At 34.6% G+C, this 24,765-nt stretch overlaps 1 protein-coding gene across 50 annotated transcripts in view; it reads left to right on the plus strand.

Moving 5' to 3' along the window:
• ANK2 (ankyrin 2) overlaps window positions 1-24,765 on the plus strand; it is a 568,766-nt gene that overhangs the window by 388,879 nt on the left and 155,122 nt on the right. For all 50 annotated transcript variants that reach the window (XM_037731960.1, XM_017510194.2, XM_037732068.1 and 47 more), the window contains one exon: window positions 1,290-1,388. In XM_037731960.1, the coding sequence (XP_037587888.1) occupies window positions 1,290-1,388 (99 nt within the window). The remainder of the gene's footprint in view (window positions 1-1,289; window positions 1,389-24,765) is intronic.

The following is a 24,765-nucleotide window of genomic DNA, read 5'->3' on the forward strand; positions in this document are numbered from 1 at the left end:
AAATTTCTTACTCTGAACATAAAAAGAGAGTAAGTATTTTTATTAACATTTCTTTCTGGCACATCAAATAAGTTTTAAACAAATATTTAAAGAATATGTGTTTGAAGCCCAGTGCACTGGTTCACGTGTGTAATCCCAGCTACTTTGGAGCCTGTAGCTCGAGCAGCACTCAAGTAAGCCTAGGAGTTTGAGACTGCCACTGTGCAACCTCACCAACATCTGTTATTTTTTGTCTTTTTGGTAATAGCCATTCTGACTGGTGTGAGAGGGTATATAGTTGCACATGTTAATATAGTGTCTTCATTAAGCCAATTATTTTTGTTTGCTTAAGTGTTTATTACTATTTTTGTTTTTCCTTTCTTCTAAACTCTACTGATATTTTAAAAATTAGGTTTACTTTTATTTATAGATTAGCATTGTAGAATTTCCCAGAAAAAAAAAAATCTCATTTAAACAGAAGGAAACTGAGGCCGTCCAATATTAAGTGAGTGGCTAATGCTCCCACAGTGAGCTGGAGACAGAAAGAGCAGAAAGAGAACTAGAGTCCAAACGTTATGGCTTGGAATTGACTGGTTTCTGTTTTTCTTTGTGTTTTTTTTTTTTTTCTTTTTGTTATTTATTTTAATTACATAACAGGCAGTTTTAATCTCTTGGCCTCAATTTTATTTTCACAAAAGGTTTAAATTATTTTTCATTGGTGCTGGTGTTGTAGATGATAAATTTCGATGTAGCAAATGGTAGAAAATTATTGGTAATGTTTTGATTTATGTGAAATTTATTTATTTTTATTCGCAACATATTCCCCAGTGCCCTAGTAGGCGCAAACACAACTGTAAGCAGTTCATTTCTCTACCACTGAAAACTCCTAGATTTCTTTGCAAGGTGAAAGAAACCCAATGATTCAGTAAACTTTTTTTTAAGTTAAGATTTCTTTGCAGTGAGGTTCTTTAGTTGTTGATTAAATTCCATGAATCTCGTGAGATATTGACACACACAGATGCACACAAACACACCCTGCAAATTTTTGATTCATTGAAAACTCAGTCATTCTGCGTTAATACTATAACAATATTGTGAAAATAGAAAAGGAAGACACTATATGAGGTGGCCAATTGTGTGTGTGTTTTTTTTATGGTAAAAAATAATCCCGTCATAAGTGGGCTACTATCTTGATAAAATAACAAATTTTAATCAGTTAAAATGATTAGCAAAGTTGAAAATACCTGCACATTTTGATTTCTACAAAATACAGAAACATTAAACATTTCTATTTTGTTTCTCCAAAACAGAAGGGAAATACTGCTCTTCACATTGCATCTTTGGCTGGACAAGCAGAAGTTGTCAAAGTTCTTGTTAAGGAAGGAGCCAATATTAATGCACAGTCTCAGGTATTACATTCAGATTTTCCCTAATGTACATATATTTAAATTGTAACAGTGTTGTGAAGTTGATTTAATGGGTTCAGCTAGCTGTTCTGCTGATAAATTTATTATAAATGCTTTGTTATTTATTTTAGCCAAATTATTTTATTAACTTCTATGATGAAATTTATTTTTTCGACATATAATCTCCCTTTTCATGTAACTTAACACGTGACAAATGTAAGTCTATCATTGTCTCTATTTTTCAAAAGAATGTAAAGTTATTTTTTTCAGAATGACAGTGACATCTGTGAAATATGAATTATTCATGCAAGTTTCGCATTACTCTATAAAAGTATTCTCTCTCCGTAAATTTAAAATACTCTTGAAAGATTTGCATTTTAGTGGGAAATCTGCTGTAAGGTGGGAATCACAATACTTTGGTCACTTTACACCCCTAATGTTAGCTTTACTAATAATAAATAGGAAATGTGTGGTTTTAAAATGAAATTTAGAAAAAAATTAAATAATAATTATTTAATTAAAATTTTACTATAATCTTGATCCCCCCCCCCCACTTTTTTTCTGGTGGAAAAGGGGAGAAAATGTTGTTTTGCCCAAAACTTTACTCTTGATATCTATCATATAGTGTATGCATGTAGGGATTGAAAAATATATCTTTATAATAAAATTCATTCTCTCTATTTTTAGGCTTTTCTCTTTTGCCTCTCTAATAACACAGACTTTACCATGGAGGATATTAACAAAATAAGCCAGTTCTGTTCATCTGTCTTTTGGGATAACCTCACCAGCTTGCCTTTATAGGCCATTGTGTAGGAATACATATTAACTACATTGTTCATTAATTCATTACCTGGGCATGGCTCTAGTTCCATAGATGGCACAAGTTCTAGATCTAGAAAAAAAAAAAAAGGCAATGGTTAAATCAGCCCTATTTTGTTTGATTTTAATTTTGGGAAAAATCTGTTGAAATTATGATGGGTAAGACATATTTTTATATTTGTAATATCATGCTATTTTAATTGGTCATATTTTTTCCCGTACAACTCAGACGTTTAGTTGGATACACATCAATGTTTTAACATGTATTGAGAATATGCCTTAGTCTAAAACCCTTATTAGATGAAATTTTTATAATTTGGTACCATGTGTAAAGGACATCTGTATATTCTATAAAGTATAATAGCATTTTAAGCTTGGAGGGAAAGGTCCCTGCAGAAGCTACTGCTCCACCATAAGTGATTAAAAACTTTTCTTCTCTTTTTTAAACTTATTTTATTTTGATTCGAGGGGTACATGTGCATGTTTGCTACATGGATATATTATGTAATGGTGAGCTTTGGGCTTCTAGTGAACCCATCACCCAAACAGTGAACATTGTACCCAATAGGTATTTTTCAGTCTTCAGTCCTCTCCTGCCTCCCCACTTTTAGAGTCCCTAGTGTCTATTATTTCCATCTTTATGTCCATGTGAATTCATTGTTTAGCTCTTGCTTCTAAATGAGAACATGCTACATTTGATTTTCTGTTTCAGAGTTATTTCACATAGCATAATGGCCCCCAGCTCCATCCATGTTGCTGCAAAGGATGTAATTTCATTCTCTTTTATAGCTGCCTAGTATTCCATGGTGTATATATACCACATTTTCTTTATCCAGTCAACCATTGATGAATGCTTAGGTTGATTCCTTGACTTTGCTATTGTGAATAATGCTGCAATAAACATAAGAGTGCAGATGTCTTTTAGATATACCAATTTCTTTTCCTTTGGGTAGATACCCAGTAGTGGGATTGCTAGGTATAATGGTAGTTCTATTTTTAGTTGTTTGAGCTATCAAAATACTGGACAACCTTTCCTTATATCAAGAGAACATCCTTTTGCTTTAGATGGAGGTTCTGCATTATAACCACCTGCATGGCTTGTTAAAACCTAGGTTTCTAAGCTCCACCCCAGGGGTTTTGATTTGGTTCTGGAGTGGAACCTGAGAATTTTCGTTTTTTACAAGTTCCCAGATGATGCTAATGCTACTAGTCTGGGGACCACATTTGTGAACTACTGCTTTAGCAAATTTGAGGGAAAACTGGGTGTAAGATATTGCAGTAAGATTCACAAAGTATAGATTCAACTACATGACTGAATCAATAATGCACTTAGTAAAGCATGAAAATGAAAGCCTGGTTAAATTCAGTTGTTCATTGGAGAGTCTCCTGACTTTGACAGGAAATTCACCTATACATTGGTGCTGTTAAGATCTATGAAAATAACATATTTTACTTTTCTCAAAATGACTAGTTGAACATAGGGATGTTACAGAAGTTGACTAGTGGTAAATGCTGCAAGGTAAATGCTTGTTAAAGCTATGATACCAGTTATTACACAGTAGTTATTAGAAATATATATGCTTCGGAGGCTTTTCAAGGAGAGCAAGCTAAAACTGTTTAATTAAAATTTGCTTTCAGAGTCAATGAGGCTTTTCTTTATAAGGTATAATCATGCCAAATTATAACAGATCTTAAAAGGTTTGTATCATTATTAAGACATTAAAATAATCCTAGTTGTAATTTATACTATTAGCTCAATTTAACATTTGTATTCCAGGGAATTCTGACAAATAGCTTCAAACTCATGTTCATATTATGAGAAAGTTTTAGAGTAAGAAAAATTAATGATCAAATTTTAGAATATTTTTCTAAAAGTTTTTCTAAGTTATTTGATAAGGACTATGACATTATTTCCTGTACTGAATGTATGTACCCATTATTAATAGTAGACAAAAATTATTATCACTTAGAATATTTTTAATATGATGATTAAAATTAAAATACATGAATTTATATAAGACGGTTGATTATTTTGTCCCTGTATGTGAGCCAATCCAAAAATTGATGGTTTCAGGGCCATTGAGAGCTGATGTGACTTCCCCCGCAGATATTATTCCTCTCAGTACTGTCTTATGGAAGATACAGATTTCTTTATGTGACAATATTGGGTGTCAAGTGGATGGATGGGAGATATGCTCATGGCAGTTAAACAGTTTCTTCCTTTTGGGAACCAGAAAAACGACATAGGGATCCTGAATGTACAACATAATGTCTGAATTTTGTATTCAAGTGATACCTTCTTCCACATCTTTGTAAGGACATAATTTAAAGCATTGAGATGCAGAATAGTCTGAAATTATAGGAACATTGACAGCTGCATAGTACTATGCCTTTGGCAAACTTCCGAGTTATTTGGAAACAGACTGCTAAAATTATTTTTGAATTAAGAAGATAACACATTTTTTGAAAAAACTTTCAAGGAATATATTCAGTAAAATTTTTGGAATTGTAGGTTATGGAGAAATACACACTTATGGATTTTTCTGCATTTTACATATAAACTGTGAGATCCATGTGAGCCTTATCTCTACATGACACGGTGCCAATTTTGATAAGAGAGTGTCCTTAGTTCATTAAGAGTTCCAGAACACCAGTAGGATCAACTTCAGTACTTTAAATGGTATTGTGTAATTGATTTAGTAACAGTGAACAAGTGTTTATTTTTGTTTCTTTGTTCAACAGTGGTATCAGTGTAGTCTCTGCTGAACCAGTTCTTGGCGTGATTTTAAGTATTGCCCTGACCATGTAGCTCTCTTAGCTCTGTGGCTTGGTTCTTTGGTATCCTTGGATTCAGTGGCCTGGAGGTCTCATCCATGGGGCCGGAATAATCAAGCTAGAGGTCAAATACTAGAGTTGAGGAATGTTATTTGCTTTGAAGATGATTTTTTGCTTTCTGAAAACACAGTCACTTTCAGAAAATCTTTACTAGGCGTCTTATCCTCTAAATAATCCTATGTAAGTGATGTTCGGGTGACGTCTGTCTAAGCTGTATGGGACATTTGTTTGGTCACTTTTATAACCTGCACGTCTGTTAACTAGAGACACAACTTTTAAAAAATTGTTCCAATTCTATATTGTTATCAAAGAAACTCTACTTAGAAAAAAATTTTTTAAATATTCTCAGAATTTAATGAGTTTCTTTAAATACTTTAGCACTCTTTGTTGACTTTTTACCTATTATAATTTGCCTGTCTCTGATTGCAAAAACAAAACAAAACAAAAAATCCGTCTATATGCAGATAATTTTTTTCTCACACTTCTTTATAGTTTCAGGATTTTGCATAATACCTTGCACATATATGATTGGAGGATGAATATATGCATGTATACTCTTTCTGCATAAGTCTTAACTTTGTTGCATATTTCAACCATTTCTAACAGTAGACATTAATATTAATACAAGTAACAACATTAGCTGCCAGGCATTGTCTCTAGTGTGTTTTATACATTATTTCTTCTGATCTTCCTTTAATTTGTCATTATTGAGGACAAATTGAGACTCACATGGCTCATTTAATTGCCCATAGACTTCGTCCCCAGGCAACATTGCTTCTCATAGTTCCCATAACAATTTTACCTTCTCTACAGACCCCAGAGGATAATTTTTAAAGTTCCTTTTTCTTCTCACTCAAATCCTGTTCCAGTCCAAATAAGCTGATTTTCTTAAAGTAGAATCCACGTAAAAGGTTTAAGATGGAATTTCTCATTTAATATTTTTTATGAATTATAAGTTCCCTGCAAAATGTTCAAAAAATTGATTCTGCTGTGACCACCAAGGAAATCTGGATTTAGAATTTCCCCTTTAGTATTTTCTTTACAAAAAAATTGATTTTTTGTTCTCATATAATTTTTTCTTTAGATATTTAAATATATTCTTTAAATATAAAATCATTAAAATCAAAAGGAGCACTCTAATAAGCAAATTGTCTTAAAAATATCTATTTTTTATTATTACAAAACAAATGGGTTTATATAATGTATATTTTTATATGATAAAAAAGCTACACTGGATCCTAGAATAGACACCATCATCAAACATGAGAAGCTAAACAAAATTTTGGAAAATAGGTATGGTACATTTCCCCATCTTTTAGGAAAACATGATTTTCTTTTAGAAGAAGGGAAGGGCTAGAAGTTCTCATGAGGGTCCTGAAGAAGTTTGTGTCTGGGGATGTCAGTCTGCATTGGAGGAAATTCCAGGTGTCACCAAACTATAGCCCAGTAATAATATCTTGCATTCAGACCCTTGATTTTAAATTGTATTTTTATTTATTTAATCTCATTCTACATTTATAATTATGTGATTTGACAATCAGTATTCTCATTTTGGACATGGAAAAATTTGAGGCACAGGTAGGGAAACCAAGGTCTTATAACAATTAGTGATGGAGCCACATACCTGTGATCATTGGTACGGACACCTTCCTTCCAAATAATCCTAGGCATACTTCACTCTTTCCCATTAAATTGTTTTACACCAACTACTTGCACTAGGGAAGTCCAAAACCCTGCTTGTCTAGGCATTCAGCTGCTGTTATAACTAAGAGCCTTCTGCAAAGCTAGGGAACTAGTGAGTAAAGAGATTCAGATGTACTGAGAGGTTGTAATCATAATGTGGGCTTCATTCAACTATCCACCTCTTAGGCTGTTCTTTAATCAAGCAAAATTTTTAACATGTCTAAGACTTAAATATAATTTCTGAAATGTTTGGTGATGTCTTTTTCAATTAGTTTTTCTTACCCATCTCTACATTCTTCTACTTGTTCTTAGAATTTCTTGTTTCTGTCCTCTCATAAGGACTCTAGAAATAGATTTTTTTTTCTTTTCACCTTATTTTGATGTCAAGTGAATTCAAATAAGATGTTCTCACTTGGCATTTTTGATATCATATCTTACCGAAAATTGATTTCTACTTTTATTGTTTATTTTTTGCCTGTTTTGTTATTAATACTTTTTGTTCTTTCAGTCCTGAAAATTTTGTTTCAAAAGAAGGCTTTCATACTTATAACTCAAGCATGATTAGGTGATTGTTTTATTAGCTTTTGGATTTTTGCAGACCACAACTATTAACGCCAGTTGCAAGATTATATCACCATTGTTTATACCCCCAGGTTTATGGGGGTGCATGTGCCCACTGTATGCAATGATAAATGACTTTTCAAGTGTGGCTTCCAATAGTTTTTTCTCCATTGGCCCTAACCCATTGTCACAGATAATGGAATTGAACTGTGAAGAGGAAGGAAACCCACACAGTTGGCCAGCATGCCCATTACCTTGAATTGCTTCCATATGGTCATAGAGCCATCTTTGGCTCTGAATGGAAAATCTCATAATGGAACATTCTGTTCTGTGTCATATGCATGGAGAAACACACACACACACACACACACACACACACACACACACGAGTATAAAATGGAATCCATAGTCACAAAGTTTTTTAAACAGGTTTTATTTTCAGGGAATTTCCCCCAAAATATATGCATATGGTTCTTTCTCTTTTTAAAAAAATTAATTAAATTTTATTTTAAGTTCCGGGATACCTGTGCAGGTTATGCAGATTTGTTAAATAGGTAAACGTGTGCCATGGTGGTTTGCTGCACCTATTAACCTGTCACCTAGGTATTAAGCCCAACATGCATTAGCTCTTTATCCTGATGCTCTCTCTCACCCTGCCCCGTGACAGGCCCCAGTGTGTGTTGTTCCCCTCCCTGTATCCATGTGTCCTCATTGTTCAGCTCCCACTTATAAGTGGGAACATGTGGTGTTTAGCTTTCTATTCATGTGTGAGTTTGCTGAGGATATTAGCTTCCAGCTCCATCCATGTTTCTGCAAAGGCCATGATCTCATTCCTTTTTATAACTGCATAGTATTCCATGGTGTATCATTCTTAAAAAGGGTCTTAATTTTTTTCCATTGGGAGTATTACTATTTGTAATACAAATCCTTTGAAGTACAAATGAAGGTAGGTACTTGCATTTGACAGGAATAAGAAATAAGTCAAGACACTTGTGTTTTTGACTCTGAAAATCAGGCCACTAGGTGATTACAAGTTTGCAATGGCATCTGTGTTCCTTGGCACTCCAAGTTAAAGGAAATATGCTTTTTCCAGTTCTGTATTCCTCAACATGCTTGGGAAAAAGACAAGAATTGATGTCTTTAAAATTTTGCCCAGATCGGGCATGGTGGCTCACACCTGTAATCCCAGCACTTTGGGAGACCGAGGTGGGCAGATCACTTGAGGTCAGGAGTCCAAAACCAGCCTGACCAACGTGGTGAAACTGTGTCTCTACTAAAAATACAAAAATTAGCTGGGCTTGCTGATGGGTGCCTGTAACCCTAGCTACTCAGGAGGCTGAGGCAGGAGAATCACTTGAACCTGGGAGGCGGAGGTTGCAGTGAGCCAGGATTGTTCAACTGCACTCCAGCCTGGGCAACAGAGTGAGACTCTGTCTCAAAAGAAATTGCCCCAAAAGACATCACTATCCTCTATTCCAGTAGAACTCCAACATTAAAATTACTAGTCTACAAAGTGTGTGCACGCACACACACACACACACACACACACTCACGCATACACACACATACTCATACATTCTAAAAGACAATAATATTTTCATTTATAATAAAGTAATTTTTCAACTTTTGGAATAAAATTAATGCAATTATATTTTGCCTTTATTCTCATTTATCTGGGGACAGATGGTATAGAAAGACTAAATCCTGGTTGTCATTTTGTTCTGAAATTTGAATGAATAATGGAAGACATCATCACATCTAAAATCTTTGGTAGATGTCTCATTTATTTATCACTACACAAGCCTATCCAAGTCCAATGTGATTGCATTTTAAAGGAACTAAATTTGTAGTCAGCTAAGACTTGTAGGGAGAAAAGTACATGTTCTTCAAGTTCTGTTAATAGAATTAGACTTCAAATTTTACATAAGAGTTACTTCTTTTTCTCGCCCTCTGAGTAGAAATGAAGGATAAGCTACTCTGGCAGTAAATGGTTAAAATAGTACTGTAGCATTCTGCCTCTTACCTCAAATCTTACAGCATTAATGTGTATTTTCCACAACAACTAAGATGCTAGGTGAAACCATCAGGAACCAAAATGACAGTCCTTTGAGGCAAGGATTACAAAGCAAAAAAAATTACCAGGGGACAGAGAGGAGCATTACATAGTAATAAAAGAGTAAGTCCGGCCAAGAAGGCATAGCAATCCTAAANAAAAAAAAAAAAAAAAAAAAAAAAAAAAAAAAAAAAAAAAAAAAAAAAAAAAAAAAAAAAAAAAAAAAAAGGTAAAAACATGACACTAATTAAAACCTCCCAATAGAAGCTGATTGGGAGTAATAATTCATGGACTCACTCACTCAGCAGGTATTTGAACATCCAATGTGTGCCCTCAAACATTTGCAGGGGTACAATGATGAGGTGGGCAGGGGGCATGGGGAAGAAGACCTAGAAAGTGATAACTGAACTGCTTTCATAAAAGAAAGTGTTAATGCACACATCAGGGGTCAGGGGATGACATGTGCTATGGGAAAATAAAATCATACATCCAAGAACCTAAAAGAAATGGGCCATCTGGAAACTGAAGCATCCAGGGGAAACACAGTGTATGAAACGAAGCCCAAAGAAGAAAGATCCTGCAAGACTTATGAGCCATATTAAGGTTTTCATTCAAAGGCATGTATCCTAAGCCCAATATGAGGCTGGCTTGGGGGTGGAACAAGCTCAGAATTCTGTTTTTGATTCTGAAAACATCACCCTGTGTATCTTGGAGAACAAGTTGAAGGGAGTCAGGGGCAATGCAAAGAAAATAATTTGGAGACTATTGCCGTGATCTACTCCATATAAGAGGTGATGTTAGCTTGGAATGGAGTAGTGGTGGTCTGGGTGATGGAGAAAAGGGAACTGTTATAAGACTGATTAAGGACCAATTTCAGAGCACTTGATGACGATGGCCTATGGGAGGAGAGGAAAGGGATGGTGTCAAGAGATCTCTCCCTTGCCTAACAGTATAGATAGTAATGTAACACTAATATAACAATGGATAAAGACAAAGATTTGTCTGTTTATTTTATTTTTTTGAGATGGAATCTCACTCTGTCACCCCAGCTGGAGTGCAGTGACATGGTAATAGCTCACTGCAGCCTTAAACTCCCAGGCTCAAGCAATGCTCCCACCTCAGCTTTCTGAGAAGCTAGGACTACAGGCACACACCAGCACGCTGAACTGATTTTTAAATTTTTTTTTTAGAGACAGGGTCTTGATATCTTGCCCAGACTGGTCTTGAACTCCTGTGTTCAAGCAATCCTGGGTTTACCTCCACCTCCCAAAGTGCTGGGACTATAGGCATGAACCACTTTGTTTCTGGTTTTGGTGAGGAAAGTAAGAGATCATGAATAGCATTTGAACTGCTTGTTATACATTCCTAAAGGAAATGTAAGTGGTTATTACATCACTTGATGTAAGTGGTTATTAAAGCAATGGACTTGAATGAGACAGCCAGGGCAGTGAAGCCAGTGAAGGAGCAAAGGGCATACTTCCCCTTCATCCTCTGAAGGTTGGCTATAAATCAACTAACAGAAAGGCAGATTAATAGGAGAAAAGGAAATCAAATTTATTAACGTACATGGGAGCCATACGAAACTATAACAACTCAAAAAAACAGCCAGATGATTGTCTCTTTTATACCATTTTGAGGATACAGGAAGAATAGGGGCTTGGAGGGAGCATGGTAAAACAAGTTACAGGAGGCAAGGAGGACGAGGTCTGGCTAGCAAAGGAGATCTTGCTATATAGATGAAACCTCACAAGTAGGAGCCTTTAGAGAAAATAGATGGTGAATGTTCCTTTTAGACCTTTGAAGGTGTGAGACTCTCAGTTCATTTTTTCTAGATCTGGACAAGGGAGGGCCCGCAGAGAAAGCCTGGCTGCATCAATGCAGATTCGCTATGGATGCAAATCTTCCCTGCAAGACAGCTTTGCAGGGCTACTTCTTTTTGCAGGCCCTCTGAACAGCCATCTCAAAATATGTCAAAGAAGGATATTTGTTATCCATCCAAACTGGGGCCCACTTGCCCTGTATAGTATATACCAGATATCCACACTGAGGTTTGCAGTGGGAGAAAGGAGGGTATTTAGTGGCATGGTGCCTACGAAAGGATCAGGCAGCTCACACGACCTCCCTGATGGCTTGCAGGTAAGAATTTTTAAAGGCAGGGGTGAATTTCAGAAAGTAGATATTACAGGCAAAATTGTAAATCAAAAGATGAAGGTTCCACCTTGGTTTTGGCCTAAAAGGTTAGGATATCTTGAAGCGGGGAACTTACAGGTCTTGGGTAGATTCAAAGATTTTCTGATTTGCAGTTGGGTAAGGAAGAGAAGCTTTGTTTAAAAATGTAGGGTCAGCAGAAAAGAATGTTAGCCTGGGTTCATGGTTGTGACTTTTTTCAGATCCCTCAGGAGGAAATGTAAAACAAAGAATGTTGGCCAGAGTTCAGTGCCCAGTTCCCCCTTATCGGGGGCTTCTGTGCCAGTGGATCTATTTGGTAGGGGGTCTGGGTTTCTGAGAAAGAACTCAGAGACATATGTTAAGATGTTAGCTTTTGTACCTGTAGGGGAGCCCTTCATCTAGTGACTCTAGCTTCCTTAGCTGCTGTTTTAGGCTACTATTGCCTTCTTGCTCATCAAGTTCCTTATTTACTTCTCAGGGCTAGCTACGAGGCTGGAATTTCCCTTAAAGAAACTCAAAATTTTCCTTTATTTCTATGTATGGGGGGCCTGCAGGCCTCTAAGAGGGAGTCCCTGCTTGCTCTGTCTCATATTTTGGGTATAAAATATTTTGATTTCCTTTACCAGATAGAATACAGTTTATGTTTTCACACTGAAGAAAATACAATGAAGAAAATTTGAGGCATATGTCAGAAAAACTGAAAAAAGTTATAATAATTGATCAGAGGACTTTGGGCCTTAGTATAAAATGAGTGAAAATGTCAGGCTTGAAATAATTAAAATGAGAGCTAATCAAGTCCAGTGATGTCAGCACTTGGTTTAACCTGGACTGTCTTCAGTTTAGCAGTGGTTAGAAGCAAGAATCCAGAGTCAGATAAACTAAGATTTAAATCCTGCTTCCATCACTCACTAGCCTTGTGATCTTTGGCGAGTTATTTACCATTTCTATGCTTCAATTTACTTATCTGTAAAACAGGTAAAGAATAATTATAGTTCATAAAATTGAGTTTTTGCGAGGGTTGAAAGAAATTATGAAAAACACTTAACACAATCCTTAGCACACAGGGGGCACTCTACGTTAGTTGCTCTTGTTATATTTTCATTGTTAGCTTCATGAGCATGGGAAGGCTATTATACTACCTTTGTGGGAAGTATGGAATCAGTTTTTGTTGATTCTTTAGGTCCTGAATTACTTTCCCTCCATATGTATTAGATTTATTGATTCTTAGGAACAAGAGGACAAGGAAATCTAAATTTGCATTCAAATAATTCAAATCTAAATTTGCATTTAAATAAAGAATATTAGAAAGAAGCAGAGGAGAGCAGTGAAGATAAGTATTGCTCAATGAAATCTATAAGGACTGTTGATAGAAACCTGGAAACTTAACTGGTGGAGAAGAGAGACAAAGAATAAACCAAATTCTGTACATTCAACTGTATCAAGATAAATCAAAGATTTGGAACTTCTATTCACAGGCAATTATAATCTGTTTGACTAGGGAAGGATTCTTGCATCAACATGAGTACAATCAATCCAGCTAATGATAATTTGTGCATTGTTCTTGTTCATAACTCACTAACATTTGACAATTAGACCAGCTGCAAAGGCTTGAGAGGTGGCAGCTCTTTTCTTCTTTCTCGTAATGTGCCATTGCTTAATAATTAAACAGCTTGCATTTTGGAGTAAGGCTCCACAGACAACATCATCTAAGATGGGCATTTTGGTATTTTTCCTATTTCCTCAAGTTTTTTTTAGAAAGATCTCAACCTTCTAGATTAGATTGTGCTTTGTATTTTGACCAAAAATTATGGAAGCAATAAAATGTAGACAGTGTTTTAACTATTTTGAAGATAAGTTTTCCGTGGATGAATGCAAATTTTTTGCTTTACTTGGATGGTGTAAGCCTCTTACATCCTTCACATATTGTACTCTTAACTAAATCACTTCAGTGGATAACTGGAAGAGACATTGTTTCCATAACACTTACTACAGGAATTTGAAATCCACAGGGTCAAGTGTCTTGCCCAAAGTTGTGTCTTCTGATATCTGGTTAAATACTCCATATATTTTAACTATTTGTCTTTCGGCCATATATCTATCATTTATCTATCTATCTATCTATCTATCTATGTATCATCATCTATCAATCATCTATCTAGCTATCTATCTGTCTATCTATCTATATCTATCATCTCATTTATCAGACTGTCTTAACTTCACAAGTAACATGAATATATTCTTATTTTAAGCAATCAAAACAATGCAAAAGTGTATGGAGAACAAACCTAATTCGCTCTTCTCAACTTTCAGCTACAATGGCCTTTCTCAGAAGTTTTTTTTTTGTTAATTTTTTATAGTTAAATTCTCTTTATATTGTATTATCATGCTTTATAAACAATTGCATCTTTATTGTTCCTTAATGGAGTTTTCCAGTTATATATTTCTAAAATCCTGAAAAGCTTGAGTGAATTTATGCAATATTTTATTCCTGCTTAATACATGGTTTGCATAGATGTCAGACATTGCTTTCTTCATTTTATAAGGAGGAAACTGAGAGTAGGTAATACCCATGGACCAAAAGTGATTTGACTTACACCTCAAACATTGATTAATTACATAATCATTCTTGAAAGATGAAAATTAGAATCTATATTATATCTTAAGTTTTTCAAATCAAATTTGGTGTAATTACTGATAACTCTTTTCGGATACTATTCTTTGGTATTTATTTCCTTTCTTAATTGAGAAAATATGCAAAGCCCAATAATTGACTAAACATGGTAAATATAAATTTGTATGCATGTACAATACAGCTAACTATAGCTATTAATACCTACCCAAGTGTAATAATTGGAATCCTCTGGTTACTTCTACTCCTTATTTCTACTCTTAAAGCTGAAGGAGAAGTTTTTAAGACTTTAAAATGGCCAATAATTCCTTCTGTCATTGCCTGAGGTAGGCAGCATGGTAAAATGGATAGGAATGCAAATTCTGAAGCTAAGTGGTCAAATCTCAGAGGTCACATCTCAGCTCTTCTGCTTTCTACTCATGTAACTGTGTCTCAGAGTTCTCATCTGTGGTAAGGGGATCATAATAACAGTGTCTTCAGCAAGTGGTTGTTGTGAGATTAATCCATGTTCAGCATTTAGAATAATGCCTGGCAATTTTAAGAACTCAATGACTGTTAGTGTCATTGTTGCCAAATTCAGCACTAGTGCAGCCGTGCAAGACCAGCCATTCTGTATGCCCGCTGCTGCCTTTTCTTGGCACGGTGAAGAACATAACAAAGTTTGTGTGACTGGCTTGTTTCACAACCTCCTTAGAATGCTGTCAATTTGGGTATATGAAATTACATTTGCCTAAACACAGATGCCTATAGAGTTTTTTTTATTAAGTAATTTAATAGTTGAAACACTTATAGTATAGACATTGATTTCCTACTGACACTTGAAGTTTCAGGCCAATGGAAAAAAGAATGAGGATTCTCATCTTAGATAGCCTGGTTGGTGAAAACAGAAGTCCAACTGATAAAATGTTTTTTAACCAAATATTATTTTTGAAAATCACTTTCAGAAGCTACTTCTCAATCTGGAAAATTCTAAATGGAACATCACAAACCTAAAATGTATTGTATTTACATTTGCTTGTGGCACGATAGTAAAATGACTTTTGAAGTGTCTATAATCTAATATATCCTAGTTAGAGCAGGCATCAGTGAGGCTAAAGTCACAAGTTTAAAAATGTGAAGAACCAACTTCAAATCGCTGTTTAAAAGATATCCAGTGTTCTTGATTACATGGGCTAAATTTCTATAAATGTAAAGTTCCATGCAACACCTGCTATTTGGGCAAATACTGTGTGGGCAAAATAAGTCTATGTGGGCAATTACTATATGGGCAGCTGTCTCAAATATAAGTCTTGAGAAGGGCTAATTGGTCATACTTTTATGGGTCAGTGTAGTGTTCTCTATAACATAAATCTTTGATTCAATATTTTAATATTCAAATGATTCATTATACATGTAAATAATTTACATTGATTTAATATAAATTTTAATCTGCAAAATATGCCCCCTGGAACCAACCTGATATTCCTAGTTGGCGAGTTTTTAAATGTTTTCATTAATTCCAGATTAAATAGATCCAACAGATTAAATTGTAATAATTATTGAAAATTATCCAACTAGGAATATCAGGTTCCTTGCAGAAGAAATATTCCAAAATGACTGCAAATATCAGTATTCTCATTAAATCCAGTAACAAGAAAAGGATTTTTGTTTGTGATACTCTTTGATATTGCAATCAATCCCTAGCCAATGCAATGAAAAGAGAAAGAGAACTATGAATATAAATGGAAAAAGAAAACACAAAAATGTGGTGGTATACAGAAGTAATGATTATGTAAATAGACAATCTGGAAAAATCTACAAAGCAATTATTAAAATATTTTTTACATTCACTAGTTTATTAAGACCCCGCTACTTATAAAATTCAATATCATGCATCACAGTGTTGTTCTGTCATGGTATTTGACTAAGATTTTCTTCAGCCTAAATGTTAACATAAATTAATCTGTAAAAAAAATTATCACTCAGAGTAATAAACAGTAAGTTTTACATATGAGCATGGTAGGTTAGGACTTTAAATATCCTATATAAAACTAAACTAGTGAGGCACAGGTTGAAGCATCAGAGTGTGCTTGCATGACCAACTTCAACTATATTTTTTGTTCTTTTAAAATCATTGGAAAATTTTTGTTTAATAATTTTGAACGGCCATGAAATCATATTACTGTGAAAGTACATATCATTTCACTTAAAAAAAAAGTGTCCCTTTAGAATTGTGGGTTTGCAGGAATCAAAACACATGTGAACCAACAATGTCATCAAAAGACATTCATTAACTATTTGATTGTACAGAAGACTCTCCTGTTATGTTTGAACATAACTGGGTCCAATCTTTTAAATCATACCCCTTAAGTATGTTATGTTTCAATAAAATGTTAACTTGAAGACATGAATAGCAGAAACATACACAATATAATAAAACCTTCAGATTAAAATAAAAAACAGCAAAGATATATCTTGTCAGTGTTGATCAAAATAAAGACATCACTAAGTGAGGTAACTGCAGGAGCAGGGCAAATCCCACTCTAATTCTGAATAGGAGAGGAAAGGCAATAAAATATGGTTCATTAATCCAGAAATACTACCTGCAGAGATGTGACTTCATGCAAGGCTCTGTATTCCATTGGTTAAGAACCTCTATCACTATTTGTGTGACCTTGGGCTTATTACTTAACCTTTCAGTGACTCCATTCTCCATTTGCAAAGAAGGGATAATAGTATTTACTACGTAGGGTTGATATAGAGATTAAAAGGGTTAGTATGCTTATAGTGCTTAGAACAGTCCCTGGCATGTAATAAGTGCAGTATAAATGTTAGCCACTCTTCCGGTTATTAGATGTATTTGTATTATCTACTTAAGTTATTGAAGAAATAAATTAGAATTGAGAACAATATTGCCCCAAATGGCTAATTGTCCATTAAGACTGAGAGATTATTATTTTCTGGAGTGGGGAGTGGAGAAAAGATTGTACAGAAGTTTCATCTTTGGTAATTTCAATGGCCTTTCTATTTGCTGACAATAACCAGACATGATGTAATATCATGTTTTAAAAACATAGTGTTTGATGTTAGATGTGTTTTTAAAAACCTTGGGGCAGCATTTTATTTTCTCAAAGATAGCTAAGTAGAAATAAAACTATTTGGTAGTCATTCATTTAAAAAATTTTGGGAGGTATAATGCGTGAGAGAAGTAAAGAGTTATAGCTTATTCTGAGTAGTTTAATATAGAAAGTCATTTTTTACCCTTATTTAATCAACCTCAAAATGATAGAACAATAACCAGTTAAGTTAATACTGTAGCTTAGTGCAAAATAATTTCAGGTTTATGGATTTTGCTGTTGGTGGAACATAAAAGCACCCTACAGTGATTGTTATTGACTTAATTTTCTCAATGTCATAGGCCTATACAAAGTAGTCAGCATTTTTGGTTTTGGAGGTAACATATTTTCTCTTGCTTCTAAGTTACTAGGTCATGTATTAAATTGCTCAATATACCTATTTTAATGCACTGGCTACATGCCGAGCGAATTGCATTGCATACTGAAGATCTGAATCTTTAATCTATGTTGTTAGACAATTTGAAAGTCTAGAGAAGTTTCTTTAAGGAAATGTACCAGGGAATTAATTTCTATCCAATTTCAATATTCAAATATTTATTAACTTTACACTAAAGTTTCATCGCTGACATTTAGACATTTTTATTACTTTTGTAACAAGTTTGGTACAACTGTAAAATTTAATTTTTATTATTTAAATCATTTATTACATATACAAAATAAAGGCATTTATATATATTGTTTTAATATTTATAAAATATGTATATATATATTAAGGCATTTATATATATATATATAGTGTGTATATATATCACATACATATATATATATGTATGTGATATAGTGAGAAGCACTTAATCTAAGATAAACTTAACATTTCTATTGAGAATTTAAGTAAAAGTTAGCCTTATATATACAAAATAACAATGAAAAAACCGTACTGCTATAATCTTATTTTGTGTTTTCCCCTCACACAGAAAAAAGTATTTTAAAATCTCATCACTTGCAAGAACAAATTTACTTTCTTACTGAAAATGATCCACCTGTTTTGTTGTAGTTTAACCTCATTCTTGATAACCTATTTTAAATTTTCTCCTCAGATGTGTCTCGGGGTCACTAAATAATATATTTTAGCCATAATAATAGTGACTTATTTTTTTTTACTATTATTTCTGTGATGTGATTTGTGATACCCTTCAGATCTCCTGGAAAATGCTTCCTTTTAAACTAATGACAGTGGTACAAACTATATTTTGGTATATACCAAACTAGGATATACCAATTAGGATACCTTCAACCACAAATAAGAAAAACGCCTCCTCATTAGATAAACAACAAAAAAGGGGATTTTCTTAGCTTTCATAGATAAAATTTTCAAATTTCAAATGAGCTCTAAGATTGCCTCCTGCCCCTTCGGTGGCTCATTCATAACCAAGGACTCAGAATCTTTTCTCCTCTCTGCTATAATTTCTGCAGTGCCAGTTTATCTTTGTCTGGCTTTCCTTGTGGTCCTAGGATCAGAACCACACATTTTCTTGTTCAGAGTCAAAAGAAGGAAACATGTCTGTCCTAGCTTTCCAAAAGAAAATTTGAGTTTGGTTGATTGGATCAGCTTAATTTTCTTTCTCAAACTTAAACCAGCATTACCAAGGTAATGTAATCTGCTGGTTGGCTTAAGTCATTTGATAACCTGTCTGGACCTAGAAGATAAGGAGAGAAGTTCAACTTTACTGTAATTATGTGAACTTTACTGTAATTATGTGGGGGTACATAGGTACTCTAATGAAAAACCAGGATCCTTCCAAGAAAGAAGGAGGATTCTGGGTAGGCACCTACAAATACCCGCTTCTATAGCTTGACTATTCCATCTTTAAAAAGTGATATGTTTTCTTTTTTAAAACATTTTTATTTGTTTTCTTTTTAAATTTGTTTTCTCTATGATTTTTATTTTTACTTTATTATACTTTAAGTTCTGAGATACATGTGCAGAGCGTGCAAGTTTGTTACAATCTGCACATTCTGCTTTCTCTATGATTTTTTAAATATTCACTTGCTTTCTCATTTTTTTGTTTAAAAATCCAAAGACATAAACAATAGAATTATTCAGTCACAGCTTAAAGAGTTTAGCAAGGCATTTACTCATTTTTGCAAAGTGAAACAGAGAGAAAAAAATATTTTGGAGTTATGTGAGGGTAAATAAAACATCACTAGCCGTATCAACTTTTCTGTAGAATGAGGTGATGGTAATTCAGCTGTTACATTTAAATGTTGAATAAAGGAAAAAAGCACAAATCTAAGTCACCTATCATGGTAAGGAGCTGAGGAAAATAAAGCTAAAAGTAAACTGTTAGTCAATCAACAGCTATTTATTGGGCACTTTCTATGTTCTCCGCACAATGCTGATTTCTATGGAGGATTCCAATCAAGTGTAAAAGAAGAAGCTGCTTTCAAGAAGTGTATAGGCTACACACAAAGTCAAGATGAACACACAAGAAATAAAGGCAAACAACAGAAAATAGTATGTGATTTGGTACTAAATTGTATGGAACAGACTATGTACTAGAAAGGAGGGCTTGGAATAGGCTAGATTTTGTTAGCGAAACACTCACAGGGGACTGGAACCAGGCATTGACTTGTAGATAAGGTCTGCAGACGGGAAAATGAAAGAGAGGAGTTGGCAGATGGGAAGATTAGTAACAACAATGGGAGGAGGTCGAATTGAGCATGATGAGTGTAGAAATAGTGCCGAGACAAGTTGGTCTGGAGCAACATCACAATATGTATTTAAGGTTTGTTTTTATTATAACTTACTGAGTAAAATGGGGCAAGGATATAAAGGGTCTTGATCTTCAGTTGTTGTCTATGAAAACTAATCTCCAGGACTGGACGCAATGGCTCACATCTGTAATCCCAGCACGTTGGGAGGCCGAGGCAGGCGGATCACTTGGGTCAGGAGTTTGAGACCATCCTAGCTAACATGGTAAAACCACATCTCTACTAAAAATATAAAAATTAGCAGGTGTGGTGGTACAGGCCTGAAATCCCAGCTACTTGGGAGGCTGTGGCAAGAGAATTGCTTGAACTTGGGAGACAGAGGTTGCAGTGAACCAAGATCATGCCACTGCACTCTAGTGTGGGGGACAGAGTGAGACTCAATCTCAAAGAAACAACAACAACAACAATGAAAAAACTGATTTCCAGTCACAACAGTGTAGGTAAGTAGTTTGTTGACAATCGATTTTAGGACGATTAGTTCAGGTTGATGCATAGGATGCACTGGAATGAGTAACTGGAAATATGTAAAATAGTTTAAATGCTTTCTTGGTAATTTATCCATGAGAAGTTGAAAGCAGGGATCGTGGTAGACCCAGAGGGAATATAGTATTTTCAATGGTCTTTGTGTTTGCTGGCAATAACCAGACATGATATAATAACATCTGTGGAATTTGCTGTTAAAACACATGGCAGAATAGTATAGTTGAAAGAACATAAGTTTTGAAATCACTTAAACATGGTTTCGAATCCCAGCTCCATGTTTTAAGTAGTGTGAAACTTCAGGCATGCTTCTTAATCTCTGTGAACATGAATTTCCTTGAGTCATATAAAGATACAGTATTTGTTTCACTGGACTGCTAGCATTAAATAACAAATGTAAAGTGCTTCTCTCTTCTTACTTCTCTCTTTTTACTAACACCACCCAAATTTCTTACCCACTGGAAATAAAAACTGGAAGAATTCCTATGCCTAACAAAATACTTGAGCATTCTTCATCAAGCAGGTCATAGGAATACCACAATGTCACGAGGCAGAGCTTCCCAGCTCATCCCTAGTGAATGGCTTAGATGAAAGCAGAAGCTTAATCATCCAATTACTAGATAAAAGTACAAGTGTTCTCTGAAACAAATTTTCTTTTGAAACAGGGTCTTGCTTTCTCACTCAGGCTGGAATGCAGTAGTGCAATCTCGGCTCACCACAACTTCTGCTTTCCTGGTTTGAACAATTATCCTGCCTCAGCCTCCTGAGTCTGAGGCAATTTGATTCTGTTTGAAAAGGGCAACTGAGGGAGTGAAAGGAGTACTGAGTTTGGAGCCCTTTAGCATTCAGATCTTGGTCTCACCACTTGGTGTGTCCTTGGGTGAATAACTATGAGCCACAGCCTCATTTGTAAAAGGGGCCTAATAGCATAGTTGTGGAGAGAAAACAGGATGACATAGTAAACACTCAATAAAACTTAACCTCCCTAGAAAGATTTAGAGCATTAGTCATTTTAATGTCATTGGATAGTTTAACTATAAACTAATCTTTTAATCATCCTTGCAGAGAGGAAGTTAGTTAAAATAACTTATAATGTCCTAACTGTGGCTAATAATTATCAACTTCAGGTTATCTGAGAAAATGTATATGATACTTTAATTAATAGGATGCCTTCTTAACTATTAATACTAAACAAGTATACAAGCATATCTTTTTCCTTTTTCCTTAAATGCTCCCCCAGAGTACACAAAGTAGTTTTTATTTTTGTGACTACAATTAGTACTCATTGGTTTTTTACATCCTTTGCAGCTGTGCATTCATAATATATTTAGGGAAATAATTGGAATCATCATGACCTTAAAGCTTTGTGACAATTTGGGGATGTTTTTCAACTTATCTCTGATAATGCTAATTCCAAGGAAGAAGAAGATGCATAGTATCTGGAATGGGAACTAGAGTAGTATTTTCCAACTAGTGCTAACCGGAGTCTGTGAAGAGCCTCCTAGCATGTCATGATTAAGTCTGCTGAAGAGCTCTGCTCTGTGAAGAAACTTAAATCTTGACACTGACCTGCCTGCAAAAGATGGGATCCTTCTTCAGAAAAGGAATCCTACTTACTAAAGTTGAACCCAGATCTTTCTGTAAACATTCTTATTTCCTACTGTTGGACATGGTTATGGAATTTGTTGAATGTGTTTTCCGGTAAAAATGAGAGTATATGGTACCCTCAGAAAACTGGAAATAACACATGGAATTAAGGTTATCGTAAAGATTTAGAGCTGTAAATTTTAGAGATTCCAGGCAAGATAGCATTTGAAGAACTAAGTGACTGCAAAATTTGAAAATAAATGTCTAAGATATGAGTTTCCTTTCCAAAGAGAAAGGAAGTGTGTAAGTTGTAAGAGATGTGGTTCGCAAGGTAGGTGAGGGCCAGATTATGTAGGACTGTATTAGACTTTATGTTAGTTAGCTATTGCTGCATAACAAATTATCCCCAAACTTAGTGGCTTAAAACAGCAATAAATATTATCATCACAGCCACTGTGGAGTGGTGGCTTAACTGTGCAGCTATGGCTCAGAATTTCCCAAGAGGTTGTAGTGAAGATGTTAACCAGAGCGGAATTCACCTGAAGGCCTTTCTAGGGCTAGAGGATTCTTTCCAAAGCTGGTTCTTTCACATGGTTAGCATGTTGGTGCTAACTGTTGGTAGAGGGGTCAGTTTCTTCCCCTGTAGTCCTTCCATATGCTGCCTCAGTGTCAGCGTGACACAACAATTCATTTCCTTCAGAGACAATGATCCAAAAGAGACAAGAAGGCAGGAGGGCAGTGACTTTTAAACCTTAGCCTCAGAAATCATGCACTATCAATTCTGCCATCATCAGTGCATTAGAAGCAAACTACTCAGATGTCCTACATTCAAGAGGAGGGAAATTTGGCTCCACTTTTTGAAGTGAGGCGTGTCAAAGAATTTTCAGATGTATGTTAAAACCACCACAGGTATAAAAAGGAATTTGAATTCTGTATTACTTTATTAATTCATTCATGTAACAAATATTTATTGAACACCTACTATGTGCCAAGCATTTTTATGAGCACTAAATAAGGCCTCTCAGAGAGAGTAACGCTTGTGTTGAGTCCCGAAAGGTGAAGAAAATATGGTAAGAGTTTCCAGCATCTCTGCACCTGCTGTATCTACTCAACATCCTATTTTCTCCTTAACCTCTGTAACTGGCCAGTCTACTTGGTGTTCACTCAATCTCTGGATTAAAAATTCCTCAACTGTAAAATGATGACATCTGTTTCAGTTGTAACATTTTCATCTAGGAAAATAGGGCAGTTTCTTCTAATCATTGAAATATATTTAGTAAGCTTAGCAATGTAAGATTGAAATTAAAAACAAATAAAATAATGAGTTTACAGAGATATTTTGTGTAATTATTTGAAATTTCCATAATCTCTTTCCATGCTTGTGATATATTTTAGAGAATATGATTTAGCTTATGCATCATCCATGAAATTACCTAAGGTCTATCTTTAGCTGAGTGGTAATATAATGAGTTGTAGTTTTCTATATTATGTTTTGGCTAAGAGATCTTTGAAGTTTTTTTTTTAAATTTTAAGACCTGTAAGATTTATTTTCAAGATGCATTCTTGCATTGGCTTTTACCCATGCTAGTAATTTCTTTTACTGTTATTTCACTATTCACTAGATTCACGTTTAAAGGACAAAATCCCCTAAGTGAAATATGTATCTGCAGCAAAGACACTCATACTTCCCCTAAAAACACCACATCTTTTGAGAGACAATGGAGCAAGAAGAGAAAAGAACAATAAAGAATATTCTACTTTCTCTATATCTGCCATCTTGATTTCATTTAGGCCTCCTAATTTTCTCTCTGATCCGTGTGCATGGGCCAGAATATACCTTTTTCATGGAATTAATTCCTCAGTCTTTAGTGCTCTGTTAGCATTTTATTCACGTTTCTCTTTTGGAAATTATAGTCTGTCTGGAGCCTTAAATGACTATATATAGATGTATTCTGTGAATTGTCATATTTTTTACTCTTGAGAACAGGAACAATATTGTATTCATGTTTGCCACTTTCAGAACACCTAGCCCAGTGCCTAGGAATAATTTTTAGAACAAATCTGGTGCTATAAAGACTGTTCAAAATGAATAGTAATGCTGAACCTTAATATTAAGGTAAAAGTAATTTTATACGATCACCCTAAAGTCAACCAACTGATGAATCTTCACTTGCGTAAGAATAAAGTTATGTGTGCTGGCAAAATTAAGGCTGAAAAGTTAAGATTCTTTAACATTGGTAATAAGGACAATTCTTAGAGTTGAAGTTCTTGTCCAAAACATTGATGTTAAACCATTCATTACTTTGTGCATTGACAGTAGTTTTGCCTGTATAGTTTCTTTGGAATGACATACAAATATCAATAAGTGTACTTGTTTTAAAGATTTTCCAAAAGCTTCATAAATCTACATCTGATATGTAAAAATATAAATATTAGCTCATGCACATTCAGTTTGTCAAGATAATACAGTTCCCACAAGGAATTTTCACAAATGGCTAAAAGCTGATTACTGGTTTATAGTTACATTACTAAAGTAAATAGGAATATATTTATGTAAAAAGTATCTGAATTCCCTAAAATACAGCATGATTTCTATATTTGGAAAAAAAAACCATTATAGCTGTTTAATAAATCTGAGAACTATTATCAATGACTGATAAATAATACAGACTGCACTGCTGATCTTTCTAATCATGAAGCAGAATATAAATGAATGAATAGTAAATTACATTTAAA

The sequence above is a fragment of the Cebus imitator genome, unplaced genomic scaffold, assembly GCF_001604975.1.
Source record: "Cebus imitator isolate Cc_AM_T3 unplaced genomic scaffold, Cebus_imitator-1.0 Scaffold17, whole genome shotgun sequence".
NCBI classification, from domain to species: domain Eukaryota; kingdom Metazoa; phylum Chordata; class Mammalia; order Primates; family Cebidae; genus Cebus; species Cebus imitator.